This window comes from Mus pahari, chromosome 3 (assembly GCF_900095145.1).
Source record: "Mus pahari chromosome 3, PAHARI_EIJ_v1.1, whole genome shotgun sequence".
Taxonomy (NCBI): domain Eukaryota; kingdom Metazoa; phylum Chordata; class Mammalia; order Rodentia; family Muridae; genus Mus; species Mus pahari.
The window spans coordinates 109359124-109374772 of record NC_034592.1 but is presented as its reverse complement, the minus strand read 5'-3'; the positions used below and the strand labels follow the sequence as shown (position 1 = coordinate 109374772).

The following is a 15649-nucleotide window of genomic DNA, read 5'->3' as shown; positions in this document are numbered from 1 at the left end:
AAAAGTATAGCAAAGCAAATTCCTCTGGAGATAATTTCTGGCCTTTGATGTATATTCTAAAGAAGAGAAGGAGGAGGAAGGGGAAGAGGAGGAGGAAGAGGAGAAGGAAGACCAAGAAGAGAAAAGAGGAAGAGGAGGAAGAGGAGAAGGAGAAGGAGAAGGAAGTGGAGGAGAAGGAGGAGAAGAAAGCTGAAAAAAAATCCCATGATCTAACATTTAAGTTCATGTGGAAAAACTGAACCTTCCCCTCTTCTATTTTTAGATTTCAGTTTTTATATTATATCCAAAAAGAGAATAACAAACTAATCCAGAGAAGGAGTATGTACATTTAAAAGTTCTCATATTTGAAAAGACTTGACTTTCTGCTTTGGAAGACAGTAGGACAAGGAATAAAAATCTCAGAGTGTTGCAGACTTTACTGTGAACTCTCAGAACCTTGAAAACAAAAAGAAAATGCTCAGAACTTCCAGAGAACAGAGAGATCAAAAACAGAATGCCACTGAGCTGCTGGTGAGCAGCTCTGAATGCTGGGATAGAGCAACAACTTAGCAACTTGAAGTGGAAATTACTCATAACTTAAACCCAAACAAACCGTCAAGTGAGGATAAGAATGAAGTCGAGGAATTTTTCAGATGTACAAATCCTTTTAAGAAAGTTACTTTGAATTCACCTTTTTCTTATGAAGCTATTGTACAGATACCCAACAAAATATCAGATAAACTATGGAAGAGGAAATGAAATTCAATAAACAAAGGCTCTAACACAAGAGAGTAGAAGTTTTCAATATAACAGAGAAGGAATAATGGCTGAACATTAAATCTAGTGAAAGATGTTCATATGAGAGCACATCTCATAGCTTTGAAGAAGAACCAACACACTATTTCTCTCTACATTTTACACACACACACACACACACACACACACACACACGCACACGCACACGCACACACACACACATACACACACCACACTGCAGAGTTTATCCCAGAAACAGAAGGGTAGTTCACCACCAGGTTGCATTAATTGTTTATTGTATCTTTTTCATTTTATATTTTAACACCTGAGGATGTACCCTTCTTGGGGTCACACTGTTTCTAGATACAGCAAATAATTACAGGGGTAATTATTAAATTCAAATGAACCAACCTAGAGCCCTGGCCACAACCACTCACTCCTTTACTGAATTCTTTATATATATATATATATATATTAGATATTTTCTTTATTTATATTTCAAATGTTATCCCCTTTCCTGGTCCCCCCCCCAAAAGTCCCCTATCCCCTCCGCCCACCCCTTGCTCAGCAACTGACCCACTCCCCCTTCTTGGCCCTGGCATTCTCCTACACTGGGGCATCGAGCCTTCACAAGACCAAGGGCCTCTCCTCCTATTGATGACCAACAAGGCCATCCTCTGCTACATATCCTTAGTTTATGCGATTGGAGCCATGGGTCCCTCCATGTGTATTCTTTGGTTGGTTGTTTAGTCCCTGGGAACTCTGGGAGTAATGGTTGGTTCATATTGTTGTTCCTTCTATGGGGCTGCAAAACCCTCAGCTCCTTGGGTCCTTTCTCTAGCTCCTCCATTGGGGATCCTGTGCTCAGTCCAATGGTTGGCTGAAAGCATCCACCTCTGTATTTGTCAGGCACTGGTAGAGCCTCTCAGGAGACAGCTATATCAGGCTCCTGTCAGCAAGCACTTGTTGGCAAAACAGTATCTGGGTTTGATGACTGTATATGGGATGGATCTCCAGATGGGTCAGTCTCTGGATGGTCTTACCTTCAATCTCTGCTCCAACTTTGCCTCTGTAACTCCTCCCATGGGTATACTTCCCTCTTCTAAGAAGGACCAAAGTAGCCACACTTTAGTCTTTCTTCTTGAGCTTCATGTGGTCTGTGAATTGAAGCTTGGCTATTCTGAGCTTCTGGGCTAATACCCACTTATCAGTGTGTGCACTCCATATGTGTTCCTTTGTGATTGGGTTACCTCACTTAGGATGATATTTCCTACTTCTATCCATTTGCCTAAGAATTTCATAAATTCATTGTTTTTAATAGCTGAGTAGTACTCCATTGTGTAAATGTACCACAGTTTCTGTTATCCATTCCTCTGTTGAGTGATATCTGGGTTATTTCCAGCTTCTGGCTATTATAAATAAGGCTGCTATGAACATAGTGGAGCATGTGTCCTTATTATACATTGGAGCATCTTCTGGTTAAATGCCCAGGAGTAGTAGTGCTGGGTCCTCAAGTAGTACTATGTCCAATTTTCTGAGGAACCATCAAACTGATTTCCATAGTGGTTGTACCAGCTTGCAATCCCACCAGCAATGGAGGAATGTTCTTCTTTCTCCACATCCTTGCCAGCATCTGCTGGCACCTGCATTTTTTTTTTTTTTTTTTTGGTAACACTAGTTTTCCAACTGTCTTTAATTTCTTTTCCTTCAAGGCAGGCTCACCTTCTGTATCTTAGCATGGAGTACATTGTGAAGACTGGGCACATGCTGAACTAGCAGGGGGTGGAGGAAGGTATAGGGGATTTTCAGAGAGGAAACTAGGAAAGGGGATAGCATTTGAAATGTAAATGAAGAAAACATCTAATAATAATAATAATAAAACAACTATCCTGCCTCTCCCTCTGTAGTGTTAAAGCTGGGATTATAGGCTTCTGTGCCCTTTATCTTTTATTTAAAAGGATTTCTCTTATTTGTCTGTGAGTGTGTGTGTGTGTGTGTGTGTGTGTGTGTGTGTGTGTGTGTGTGTGTGTGTGGCACCTGCATTTTTTATCTTAGCCACTCTGACTGGTGTGAAGTATAATCTCAGGGTTGTTTTGATTTACATTTCCCTGATAATTAAGGATGTTGAAAATTTCTTTAGGTGCTTCTCAGCCATTTGATATTCCTCGGTTGAGAATTCTGGGTGCCCTTGCATTTGGAGCATAGATGTGCAGAATTGAGAGTTCGCCTTGGTAGATTTTTTGCTTTGATGAGTATGAGGTGTCATTCCTTATCTTTTTTGATGTCTTTTGGTTCAAAGTCAATTTTATCAGATATTAAAATGGCTACTCCTGCTTGTTTCTTGGGACCATTTGCTTGAAAATTTGTTTTCCAGCCCTTTACTCTGAGATAGTGTTTGTCTTTGACACTGAGGTGCATTTCTCATATGCAGCACAGTGCTGGATCCTGTTTGTGTATTCAGTCTGTTAGTCTGTGTCTTTCTATTGGGAAACCGAGTCCATTGATGGTAAGAGATTATCTTCTATTGGGTTTGTTGAAAGGAGATTACTTTCTTTTCCCTTGTTGCGTTGGAGTTTTCCATCTATTATCCTTTGTAGGTCTGGATTTGTGGAAAGATATTGTGTAAATTTGGTTTTGNCATGGAATATCTTGGTTTCTCCATTTATGATAATTGAGAGTTTTGCTGGGTATAGTAGTCTGGGTTGTCATGTGTGGTCTCTTAGGGTCTGTATGAGATCTCCCCCAGGATCTTGTAGCTTTCATAGTCTCTGGTGAGAAGTCTGGTGTAATTCTGATAGGGTAGGTCTGCCTTTATATGTTACTTGACCTTTTTCCCTTACTGCTTTCAATATTCTTTCTTTGTTTAGTGTGTCTAGTGTTTTGATTATTATGTGACAGGAGCAGTTTCTTTTCTGGTCCAATCTATTTGGAGTTCTCTAAGCTTCTTGTATGTTCATGGGCATCTCTTTCTTTGGGTTAGGGAAGTTTTATTTCTATAATTTTGTTGAAAATATTTACTGGCCCTTTAAGTTGGGAATCTTCACTCTCTTCTATACCTATTATCCTTAGGTTTGGTCTTCTCATTGTGTGCTGGATTTCCTGGATGTTTTGGGTTAGGAGCCTTTTGCATTTTGCACTTTCTTTGACTGTTGTGTCAATGTTTTCTATGATATCTTCTGTACCTANTTTTTTTTTTTTTTTTTTTTTTTTTTTTTTTTTTTTTTTTGGTAACACTAGTTTTCCAACTGTCTTTAATTTCTTTTCCTTCAAGGCAGGCTCACCTTCTGTATCTTAGCATGGAGTACATTGTGAAGACTGGGCACATGCTGAACTAGCAGGGGGTGGAGGAAGGTATAGGGGATTTTCAGAGAGGAAACTAGGAAAGGGGATAGCATTTGAAATGTAAATGAAGAAAACATCTAATAATAATAATAATAAAACAACTATCCTGCCTCTCCCTCTGTAGTGTTAAAGCTGGGATTATAGGCTTCTGTGCCCTTTATCTTTTATTTAAAAGGATTTCTCTTATTTGTCTGTGAGTGTGTGTGTGTGTGTGTGTGTGTGTGTGTGTGTGTGTGTGTGTGTGTGTGTGGCACCTGCATTTTTTATCTTAGCCACTCTGACTGGTGTGAAGTATAATCTCAGGGTTGTTTTGATTTACATTTCCCTGATAATTAAGGATGTTGAAAATTTCTTTAGGTGCTTCTCAGCCATTTGATATTCCTCGGTTGAGAATTCTGGGTGCCCTTGCATTTGGAGCATAGATGTGCAGAATTGAGAGTTCGCCTTGGTAGATTTTTTGCTTTGATGAGTATGAGGTGTCATTCCTTATCTTTTTTGATGTCTTTTGGTTCAAAGTCAATTTTATCAGATATTAAAATGGCTACTCCTGCTTGTTTCTTGGGACCATTTGCTTGAAAATTTGTTTTCCAGCCCTTTACTCTGAGATAGTGTTTGTCTTTGACACTGAGGTGCATTTCTCATATGCAGCACAGTGCTGGATCCTGTTTGTGTATTCAGTCTGTTAGTCTGTGTCTTTCTATTGGGAAACCGAGTCCATTGATGGTAAGAGATTATCTTCTATTGGGTTTGTTGAAAGGAGATTACTTTCTTTTCCCTTGTTGCGTTGGAGTTTTCCATCTATTATCCTTTGTAGGTCTGGATTTGTGGAAAGATATTGTGTAAATTTGGTTTTGNCATGGAATATCTTGGTTTCTCCATTTATGATAATTGAGAGTTTTGCTGGGTATAGTAGTCTGGGTTGTCATGTGTGGTCTCTTAGGGTCTGTATGAGATCTCCCCCAGGATCTTGTAGCTTTCATAGTCTCTGGTGAGAAGTCTGGTGTAATTCTGATAGGGTAGGTCTGCCTTTATATGTTACTTGACCTTTTTCCCTTACTGCTTTCAATATTCTTTCTTTGTTTAGTGTGTCTAGTGTTTTGATTATTATGTGACAGGAGCAGTTTCTTTTCTGGTCCAATCTATTTGGAGTTCTCTAAGCTTCTTGTATGTTCATGGGCATCTCTTTCTTTGGGTTAGGGAAGTTTTATTTCTATAATTTTGTTGAAAATATTTACTGGCCCTTTAAGTTGGGAATCTTCACTCTCTTCTATACCTATTATCCTTAGGTTTGGTCTTCTCATTGTGTGCTGGATTTCCTGGATGTTTTGGGTTAGGAGCCTTTTGCATTTTGCACTTTCTTTGACTGTTGTGTCAATGTTTTCTATGATATCTTCTGTACCTAAGATTCTGTTTTCTATCTCTTGTATTCTATTGATAATGCATGCATCTATGACTGCTGGTCTCTTTCCTAAGTTTTCTATCTCCAGTGTTGTCTCCCTTTGTGTTTTTCTTTATTGTTTCTATTTCCATTTTTAGATCCTGGATGGCTTTGTTCAATTCTTTCACCTGTTTTGTGTGTGTGTGTGTGTGTGTGTGTGTGTGTGTGTGTGTGTTTTCCTGTAATTCTTTAAGGGATTTTTGTGTTTCTTCTTTAAGGGCTTCTACCTGTTTACCTGTGTTCTCTTATATTTCTTTAAGGGAGTTATTTATATCCTTCTTAAATTCCTCTATCATTATCATGAGATATGATTTTAAATCAAAGTCTTGCTTTTCTGGTGTGTTGGGGTAACCAGGGTTCACTGTGATGGGAGAACTGGGTTCTGATGATGCCAAGTAGTCTTAGTTTATGTTAGTTATGTTCTTGCACTTGCCTTTTGCCATCTGGTTATCTCTGGTGTTAGCTGGTCTTGCTGTCTCTAACATTGGCTTGTCCCTCCTGCAAGCCTATATCTCAGTACTACTGGGAGTCCACTTCTCTCCAGGAGGAATTTGGGTATGGAGAGCTGTGGTACAGGGTCAGCTCTGAGGTGCAGATAGAGTCCAGAAGGATCCTGTCCCCAGCTGATCCTTGGTTCCTGTGTCCTGATGGCTCTCTGAGGTTCCCTCTTGGGCCAGGAATTTGAAGAGAAGTGGTGGTCTTACCTGTGCTCAAAGGTGTGTAGGCACTCCTGGGAGACCAGCTCTCTCCTGGTGGTATTTGTGTATGTAGCTCTGTGGCACAGGATCAGCTCTGGGGGGAGACAGAGACTGGAAGACTCCTGTCCCAGGCCACCCCTCAGTTCCTGTGTCCCGAGGGTTCCGGGAAGATTCCTCTGAACAGCAGTGGTGGTCCTACCTGCACTCACAGGCCTGTCTGCACTTCTGGGAGGCTCACTCCCTGTCAGTGCTTTTTGGGTGTGGAGCCCTGTGGCAGAGGATCTGCTACAATAGGAGTAGAAAATTCTACTTTGTTAGTAAAAATCTGATTGGCTAAATATGCACATTATATTAACAGGTCTAAAGCCTGAAACTGGCTTTTGGAACCACTGGAAACTGCAAGACCTCTGCACAACCACCATTCATGGCAGCAGGCGTGTACCTGTGAAGTTGAGAAGGGGGATCATTCCCATCAAGGAGCACATACCAGGCAGTAAGTAATGTGGCAACTTAAGTGTGGACACTGTCAAGTATGCTAGGCTAGTTATTTGTCTGTTTTTCTAACAATTCAATTAGGGATGATCTAGAATGTCATTTAATCTGTAAATAGCTGTCATTGCAGTGTGTCTTGAGGCTTTTTCCTGTCCACCTGCTGCAACACATTTGTGTCGATCTTTAGGGCTACGATGTTCTCACGTAGGCTGTGTGGCTAACCAGATAGCAAAGTGTCTTGCAGCAGAGAAGTTTAACTTTTTTATTTAATACATTTAAATCATATTTCCTTTAGAGTTTAAGTCTTGCTGCACTTGGTCAAGACTTAATAAGGTCATCCAATTGCTTACCTGTGGTTTTTCCTGGTGCTTTCTTGCTTCTGTATTTGACGGACTCACTGAATCCATTTGGAATTTATTTTGTGATAAGGAGTATGAGTATTTCCTCACCTTTTCTCTTCAAAATGACTTATTTATTAAATAGTCCACTTATAGGAAAATTAAAATATCAATTTGCTTTGAAATATCTTTGTATTTTCTCCTGTTTCTTGAATTCTGTGCCTAAAACTGCTGCACAAAAATCAGAACTCCTTAACTACTCTAAATTAATGAACTTTTAAAGACAAGTTTCTTTCTCTCATATTTATGCTGTGACTTCAGTACCAAACACAGTCTTGATATACAGGTTTTACTTCTAACCAGCTGGATCAGGGTGAAGGCTTTTCAGTTGAGCACAATGTGGAGAGAGCTACCTTCTGGTGTTTTCCTTCAGATAAACGAGGCAAAAATGGGTGACCTTTCGGTCTACTCTTTGGCTAATGTATGATGCTACAATTATTTAACTAGTTCATTAGGGCTTTTAAGATCTGAACATTTAGAAGTGATTGATCACAAATGGTTTCCTACTTTTAGCTGTATAAATACCATGGCACATGATTCCTATCTAGTAGTAATTATAGGAAATGACTTGCTTGCTACTGATAAGCTTAATAAGCTTTCTAGAATGCCATACATAAACCAGAAAAGATCCTACATGCTAGAAGTCAAGGCACAAAAGATATGCTTTTTTAGTAGCATGCTTTAGTACTGGCAAGAATCTGTCATTGTACCAGGTGAGTGCTGTGAGAGTCAAGTCCCTTCCAATCTGAGGGGGTAGGGTGCTGTCACCTCCCACTTCCACAGAGCTATGACTTACCAGGTAAGTTTTGCCACTGGAGAGTTAAAGAAGTCCATTAAGACTGTCTGTGTGCATTCCTATTGTGTATTTACTTGCCTGTCAAAAAATTTTAATGTTTCTTCCATTTCACAGATTTCTGGTATAATATGAATTTTTATAGCATTCAATTTTTAACTTAATCTTTTATTTATTTATTTATACTCCAGATTTTATTCCCCTCTGGCTCCACCCTCCCATACCTCCTTCCTGCCACCCTGTCTCCACGAGGATGTCCCCACCACCCACCACCCACCACCCACCACCCACCCCACCAGACCTCTAAACTCCCTGCGGCCTCCAGTCTCTTGAGGTTTAGGTACATCTTCTCTGACTGAACCCAGACCCAGCAGTCCTCTGCTGTATATGTGTTGGGGGTCTCATATCAGTTGGTGTATGCTGCCTGGTTGGTAGTCCAGTGTTTGAGAGATCTTGAGGGTCCAGGTTAATTGAGACTGCTGGACCTCCTACAGAGTCGCCCTCCTCCTCAGCTTCTTCCAGCTTTTCCCTAATTCAACTACAGGAGTTAACAGTTTCTGTCTATTGGTTGGGTACAAATATCTACATCTGACTCTTAGCTACTTGTTGGGTCTTTTGGAGTACATCCTGATTGGTCCCTTTTTGTGAGCACTCCATAGCCTCAGTAATAGTGTCAGGCCTTGGGGCCTCCCCTTGAGCTGAATCCCACTTTGGACCTGTCACTAGACCTTGTTTTCCTCAGGCTCCTCTCCATTTCCATCCCTGTAGTTCTTTCAGACAGGGAAAATTATAGGTCAGAGTTTTGGCTGTGGGATGGCAACCCCCTCTCTCACTTAATGCCCTGTTTTGATGCTTAACAAATATCTATCTAACTGGAAGAAGATAGGCCAGGACTAGCTGTGCTTTCCATCTGGCAGATTCTTTTGCCATAGATAGTGATTAATACAGTGACCCACAACCAGTCAGCATGCTGAGAGCAAGAGCTGGCAAGCTTAGGTCTAAATGAGACATCTGTATCATGTATCCTCTCAAAGCTCAGCATCATCATGGAAGATGGGGAGGAAAGATCCCAAGATCCAAAGAGAGAGATGTCTGGCATGAAACGGTATCTCATTCATGAACTCACGATGACTAGGACTGTGTGCCCAAGACTTGCACAAGATCAAGCTAGCCAAAATCCCAGAAGGAAGATTGAGGAGCTATAGAAGAGGATATTGGCAACTGAGGGCTCCTGGGGAAGGCAGTGTCCGGTTTCTTCAGGGGGGTGGCCCTGGAAAGACTGTCCATACTCAGCAGATGATCTGAGACCCATGCACCCATGCACTTACAGAAAGCACTAGTCGCACTCAGAGGTTATTTAAAGAGGGGACAGAAAACATGTAATGTTGGTGGGTAAACTGAATGGAATTATGGATTTTATCAAAACATTTTATATAAAATATTTTTAAACATTATTCAAGTTTTTTAAATAATATAAACATAAAAATATTTAAAATACTGTCTACAATTACTCTCAGATCATAAAGACCATCTATATCAATGTAAACAATACATAAACATGCAGAAAATAATTCACAATAATATTAGATTATGATAAATACATCTCTGTAAAAGAAAAATGTAACATTTTTATAGTTTATTTTTATTTTATGTGAATTAGTGTTTTCTTCTTGCATATATGTCTAAGCACCACATGCACGCCTGGTGCCCTCAGAGACCCCTAGAACTGGACTTACGGACAGTTGTGAGCTCCCGTGCGGGATAAACTCTCTAGGAGAGCAGCCAGTGTTCGTAACCACCAACCCATCTCTCCAATACCCCAAAATTTAAAATTTTTTAAAGTAGTTTTGAGACAGGACCTGGCTACATAGAGCAGACTGTTCTTCAACTCGGAGGTCTGCCTGCTTTTGCCTTTGCTGGGTGCTGGAATTAAAATCATGAGCCACCATGCCTACGAGGCCTTGAAGAAGACATCAAATCCCCTGGAACTGGTCTCATAAAGCTGTGAACCGTCCAGTGCTGGTGCTTGTAACCAAACCCAGGTCCTCTGCAAGAGCAGCAATTATCTTTAATTGCCGAGCATCTCTCCTGCCTCAATATATTTTTTATACTATTATTTTTAGAGTTATGGATATAGCTGATTAAACTTCCCTTATCATTAAGCCAACACTTTCCTCTTCTCATCATTGGGAAGCATCATCAACACTGGACAAATTAATAGTGAAGTCAGTGATACATACAGTACATACTTTATAAAACACATCAACACTTAACAATGAACATTACAGGCCAACAAAATTTGAAGTAAAATTGTAAGAATAATTGTTGCCTAGCAACACAGTGATACAGAGAACTGAGGAGGGGGAAAAGCTGGGCAGTATGAGACAATCTTGTGAAAGCTTACCAACATGACGTTCTGGGCCTAAGAGACAGTCATTCTTTGAGGCAGAGAGCACCACCAAGCCAACAGTGTTAAATGCTTGCTTTCCCTAGGGAGGCTGTCTCTGATGCACTGGAGCAGGAGTGCTGCATGCTTTCACACTGTGGCTGGCAGCACTTACTCAGAGGGTAGACTGTCCCCTCACTTAATAGCTGCTGTGCTTGTTTGGAAATGTACTTTTTAAAGCCAGGGATAAGTGACAGACATGAGACACTGACCCTTGCACAGGGGAAGGTAAGAGTATGTATATGGTCATGGTGACATGCCGAGAAAGAACTTTCCCAGACATGTTATCAACAGATAGAGCATAGTGATTTTCTGGCAACTAACCTTACATTTGATGAGGTGCCTGCTAAGGTGTTCAGAGGCTGATTCCAAGGAAGGTCAATGAAAAATGAGCAGCTACGGAGAGAAAGTAACATAGAAAAGATGCCATGAGTTAGAACGAGAGCTCTCCGGAGTTAGCATGGAGAAGAACCAGATAGAACCCTTGGGACTGAAGAACTTAACAAGCCAAATACAAACACAGCTGAGAGACTAACCATCAGTCTAAAGCAGAAAAAACAAAACTGCACTTAAAGACAGCTTTTGTGAATATTTCAACCAGATGAAACAAAAAGAGAAAGTTGAAGAAAAAAAGAGGAAAGACAAAGAACACAAAAACCCAAAACCTGAGACATGTGGCACCATTACACAAACAAATATCTGAGTCTTGGGGTCTCAGAAGAGGGAAAGTATAAAATATATGTAAAACAATAACCCTAGTTATCCCTAATCTTGGCAAAGATACAGCCATTTAGGTTCAGGAGTCCCAAAAGACCTAACCCATTTTTGGTATTTTTAATGAACTTGACAGTTCCTGCTCAGCAAACTGAGCATATGCTTATGGGTTTATAGTGCTGTGCCTGTTGCCTTGTGCTGCTTAACCAACAGCAAGGTTTTCAACTAGTTACCTTTGTTCCACTGCCGCCCTGCTGGCCTCCATGCAATTTAAGGTTGTAGTCCATATGATGTGAAAACCAATAACAAATGTGAAAAGAGGGATTTTATTATATCTAATGCATGTTCTCTTGGAGAATGGGCTTCTATTCACCTTATATTCCATAATAATCTCATTGTAAGAATGATGATAGCTCTTTCTTGAATTTGTGTTCCTTCTAGTGCTCACTGTAAATAGGAACATGGTGGAAAGTTGGGTTGGTGAGGAGTAAGACTTGTCACTGTGTTGAAAAGGAGATAATGAGCCAGGACTAGACTAGAAAGGCGCTTGCTTTGGTTTTTTTCTACTTGTTAGTTCTTACTGCAACAAGAGAAGTAGAGATTGCTGGGGGATATAAAAATGATGTACTCCAATCTGTATTCACTGATAGAGCTGACCTGGGATAAAGTCTGTGCCTCATTGTTTCAAGCGGAAAAGGAAGTCCTGGAGGTGACTCCACATGTGCATCCTGCATGGAAAGCAACCCAATAGCTTTCGGGTCTTTTCAGATTTCCTTTTGTTTAGAACAGTGGTTCTCAACCTTCCAAATGCCTTTAACACAGTTCCTCATGTTGTGGTGACCCCCAACCATAACATTATTTTGTCACTACCTCATAACTGTAACTCTGCTACTGTTATGAATCAAAATGTAAATATCTGTATTTTTGATGGTCATAGATGACCCCTTTGAAAGGGTCCTTTGGGCCCAAAGGATCAGAGAACCACTGACTTAGATGGCCTTGGGCAACTATGAGTGCTTAAGCACCTCTGCCTTCTGGGACAAAACTCTTAATGCCTTAAAGGAAATGAAATGACATCTATGATCGTATTCTCTTAAGGTAGTGAAGATAAGAAGAGAATTATTTTCAGGTTGAGTCTGAAGACATGATGCTGTCCTTCTGTGGAGCCCACGTGTCATTGCCAGTTCCTCTCATGTTAGACCTAAGAAGGCACAATGCAGGCTAACAAAAACAGATAGGATCCAAGCCTTCTCTCATTTTCCTGCGGAAGAAAGGACCAATCTCCCACAGAAAATACGCCTGTTTCATCTGTTTCTCTATGAATGCGTTGAATTGGTTTTATTAGGCTGTAGAACATGTGGGTTTATGGTAAAGTCTTAAATGGTCATCTAATGAATGACTTGCAATAGACACTTTACAGTGGTCTTCTTTTCTAGTGTGCAGTACAGGGTTAATATCTCCCCTTGTGTAATATAGAAGTATTACAGAAATGTAAAATTCTGATTATAAAATTTTTAAATAAATTTTATGTTATATTTTAAAAAAGAAGTAACATCACGCTAAAGATTATTATTAAACTATTTATTCACTGTATATCCCAATATCAGTACCTATCTCCTCCCTCATACAGACTCTACCCCCATTCCTCACTCCCGTTCTCCTTTGAAAAGGGGAGCCCCCTCCCTAGGTATCACCCACCACCCCCACGCCCACCCCAGCACATCAAGTCACTGCAGGACTAGGTGAATCCTCTACCACTGAGACCAGACAAGGCGGCCCAGTTAGAGGAACAGGATCCACTGGAGATTGTTTCTTAAAACTGTGGCTTCCATTCAGGAAATTTTATTCTCTGACTCACTGTTTTGTAGGAAATAAAGTTCTTTTGGAAAACAGCGCTGTGAAATGAGGAGCTGGTGTTTGCAGCTGCAGTCGGTAAAGGTGGTGCTGGGTTTCCCTCAGGACTGAGTATTGAGATCAGTGGCTTCCCTGGTTAACACCTTTATTACAACTTTATGAGGGCTTGCAGACAGGGAATCCAGATAATTATAAAGCAAAAGAACTGTTGTGTTATGTTATTAAATTTTCATATTATACACCACAATAACTAGTACATAGCTGCATCCAGACAGAAGAAAGGAATAATTCCTGGTCATATAATGGCATTCGCTTTCAGAAAGCTCAGGATGGTGATTTGGCAAATAGGACTGTCACAGCCAAGACGCAAATGGGAAACTAAGAGACACCTTCTCATGAGAATAATTACCTGGCTCTTTAGGAGGTGTTGGTAAGAGAGTAAGATTTTCTTGCTTCCTGTCAAGTCTCAATTCAAAAGAAAATAAATTGATAAAATTTTCAAAATTGGAGAGCAAATGGGAGTGAAATGGAGTAAATCCCTGTCATTGAATACTAAAGTTTTGTTGACTGTGGTGGAGTAAGCAAAGAGTAACCTGACAGTACCACTCACAGAGTTACATGTGACGCTTTACCAAGCTGTTCCATAGTAAGAACATTCTAAGAACTCTAACCATCTACTTGTCTTTAAAATGGCTGCACATGACAATAGTCTGATATTCATATAGACCCGTGTCAGGCACGTGCGTGCGCACACACACACACACACACACACACACACACACACACACACACGCCTGAGGTTGGGTATCTCTCTGTAGCATTCTCCACCTTAGAGAGACAAGGTCTCTCTCTGTAGCTCACCTATTGGCCAGACTGGCTGTGGAAGGCACCAGGAAGCTGCCTCTTTCCCAACATTAAGAATCAATGAAGTATTTTGACTGACTAATAACCACTCACATTAGGTGTTAAATATTTTTAAAATCATACTTTTACAAAGTGATCTTGGCTTAATTTTTGTTTGTTTATGCCTGTATTATTTGATGTGAAGTTGGACTATGAAGATAGAAGACCATTGGTCTCGTCTGTGCGGCACAGGGCAAGGGTGAAAGCCAAACTTAGCAATAAGTTCAGGTAGCCACGGAAAACTTCAGTTTGGCTCACCGACATCAACTGGAGACATTTCCTTTTTTTTTTCAATATTTTATTAGATATTTTCTTCATTTACATTTCAAATGCCATCCTGAAAGTCCCCTATACCATCCCCCCGTCCTGCTCCCCTACCCACCCACTTCTACTTCTTGGCCCTGGCATTCCCCTGTGCTGGGTCATATAAAGTTTGTAAGACCAAGGGCCTCTCTTCCCAATGATGGCTGACTAGACCGTCTTCTGCTACCTATGCAGCTAGAGACATGAGCTCTAGGGGTACTTGTTAGTTCATATTGTTGTTCCACCTATAGGGGTGCAGACCCCTTCGGCTCCTTGGGTACTTTCTCTAGCTCCTCTTTTGGGGACCCTGTGTTCCATCCGATAGCTGACTGTGAGCATCCACTTCTATGTTTGCCAGGCACTGGCATAGCCTCACAAGAGAAAGCTGTATCAGGGAACTGGACACATTTTCACATTAAAGCGAATACAAGTATTACCAGAGTAAAAGACAAAACTCACATGAATTGCAAGAAAACAGATTTTAAATTTAAATGTAAAATTTTCTGTCTTTGGGAGATCTTTTTTTTTTCTTTTACTTTGTATTGGTTCTTTGTGAATGTCACATCATCTGTTCCAATCCCACTCATCTCCCCATCCCTTTCACCCTTGCAATCTCCCCTCCAAAAGAAAATAACAAGAAATAATAAAAAAAAAAAAAAAAAAAAGCAAAATACTGTCATGGAAAGTGCAGTGTGGCACAGTGTGCTTACAGTACACCCTTTTATCTGCACATCTTTCCGTGTAAATGTTTACTGCAGCGAGCTATTGCCTTGGCTTGAGGCCTCTGGCTTCTGCTGCATCTTCAGTTCTGGATCCTCACTGAGACTTCTCTCAGACATCCTGTGGTTGCTCTGGGTCATGGAGCTTCTGCAGCTTTGGATCTGCAGGACTGGCCCATTCATGTGCTCCAGCAGTTCATACATGAGGTAGATGTTAGTGTGGGCCAACTCAAACCCCTGCATCTGGGCCTGGGTGGTAGCTGAGTTGGTCAGCCTGGAAGCTCTCCTGAACCCACATCACACCACCAGGACAAGCTCCCCAGTACTGCCCCAGCCAGCTGACAAGGAACAAGGCTGGCTCTTATGATTTCATGACTTCAGGGCCAGCTCACCCGCTCCCCACCCATGCCACCACAACCAGTTCTACTGCGTTGGCCAGTCAAGGTGCAGGGCCATCTCTCCCGACTGCTGCAGCTGGTGGGGACAGTTCTCCCATGATCACACCCGGTGAGGCTCACCTGTGCCCTCATCACCAGGATCAGAAGGACCAGCTTGGAAAGCTATCTTTATATGGTTTCTTGGGATTTCATTCTACACTATAGCTGAACATTTGGGGGATCATGAATCAGAGTATCTCCATAACCACTCTTCATGTTTTTGACACCCTAGAAACTAGAAAGAAACCCTCTACGTGATAGAACCTCTAACCTGCCTTCTTTTTCATAGCTGGTCTGTTGGAATGTTTTAGTTCACTTGCACTGAAAGTACCATTCTACTTATTGTGTTAACAAGTCAAATTCTCTTACTTACTCCT

The 15649-nt window shown here is 41.0% G+C and overlaps 1 protein-coding gene across 1 annotated transcript in view; it reads left to right on the top strand.

Annotated features, from left to right (window-relative positions):
• Positions 1–15649, top strand: part of Fam227b (family with sequence similarity 227 member B) — a 150621-nt gene that overhangs the window by 37290 nt on the left and 97682 nt on the right. The window contains exon 11 of the mRNA XM_021192197.1: positions 6572–6706. Within this exon, the coding sequence (XP_021047856.1) occupies positions 6572–6706 (135 nt within the window). The remainder of the gene's footprint in view (positions 1–6571; positions 6707–15649) is intronic.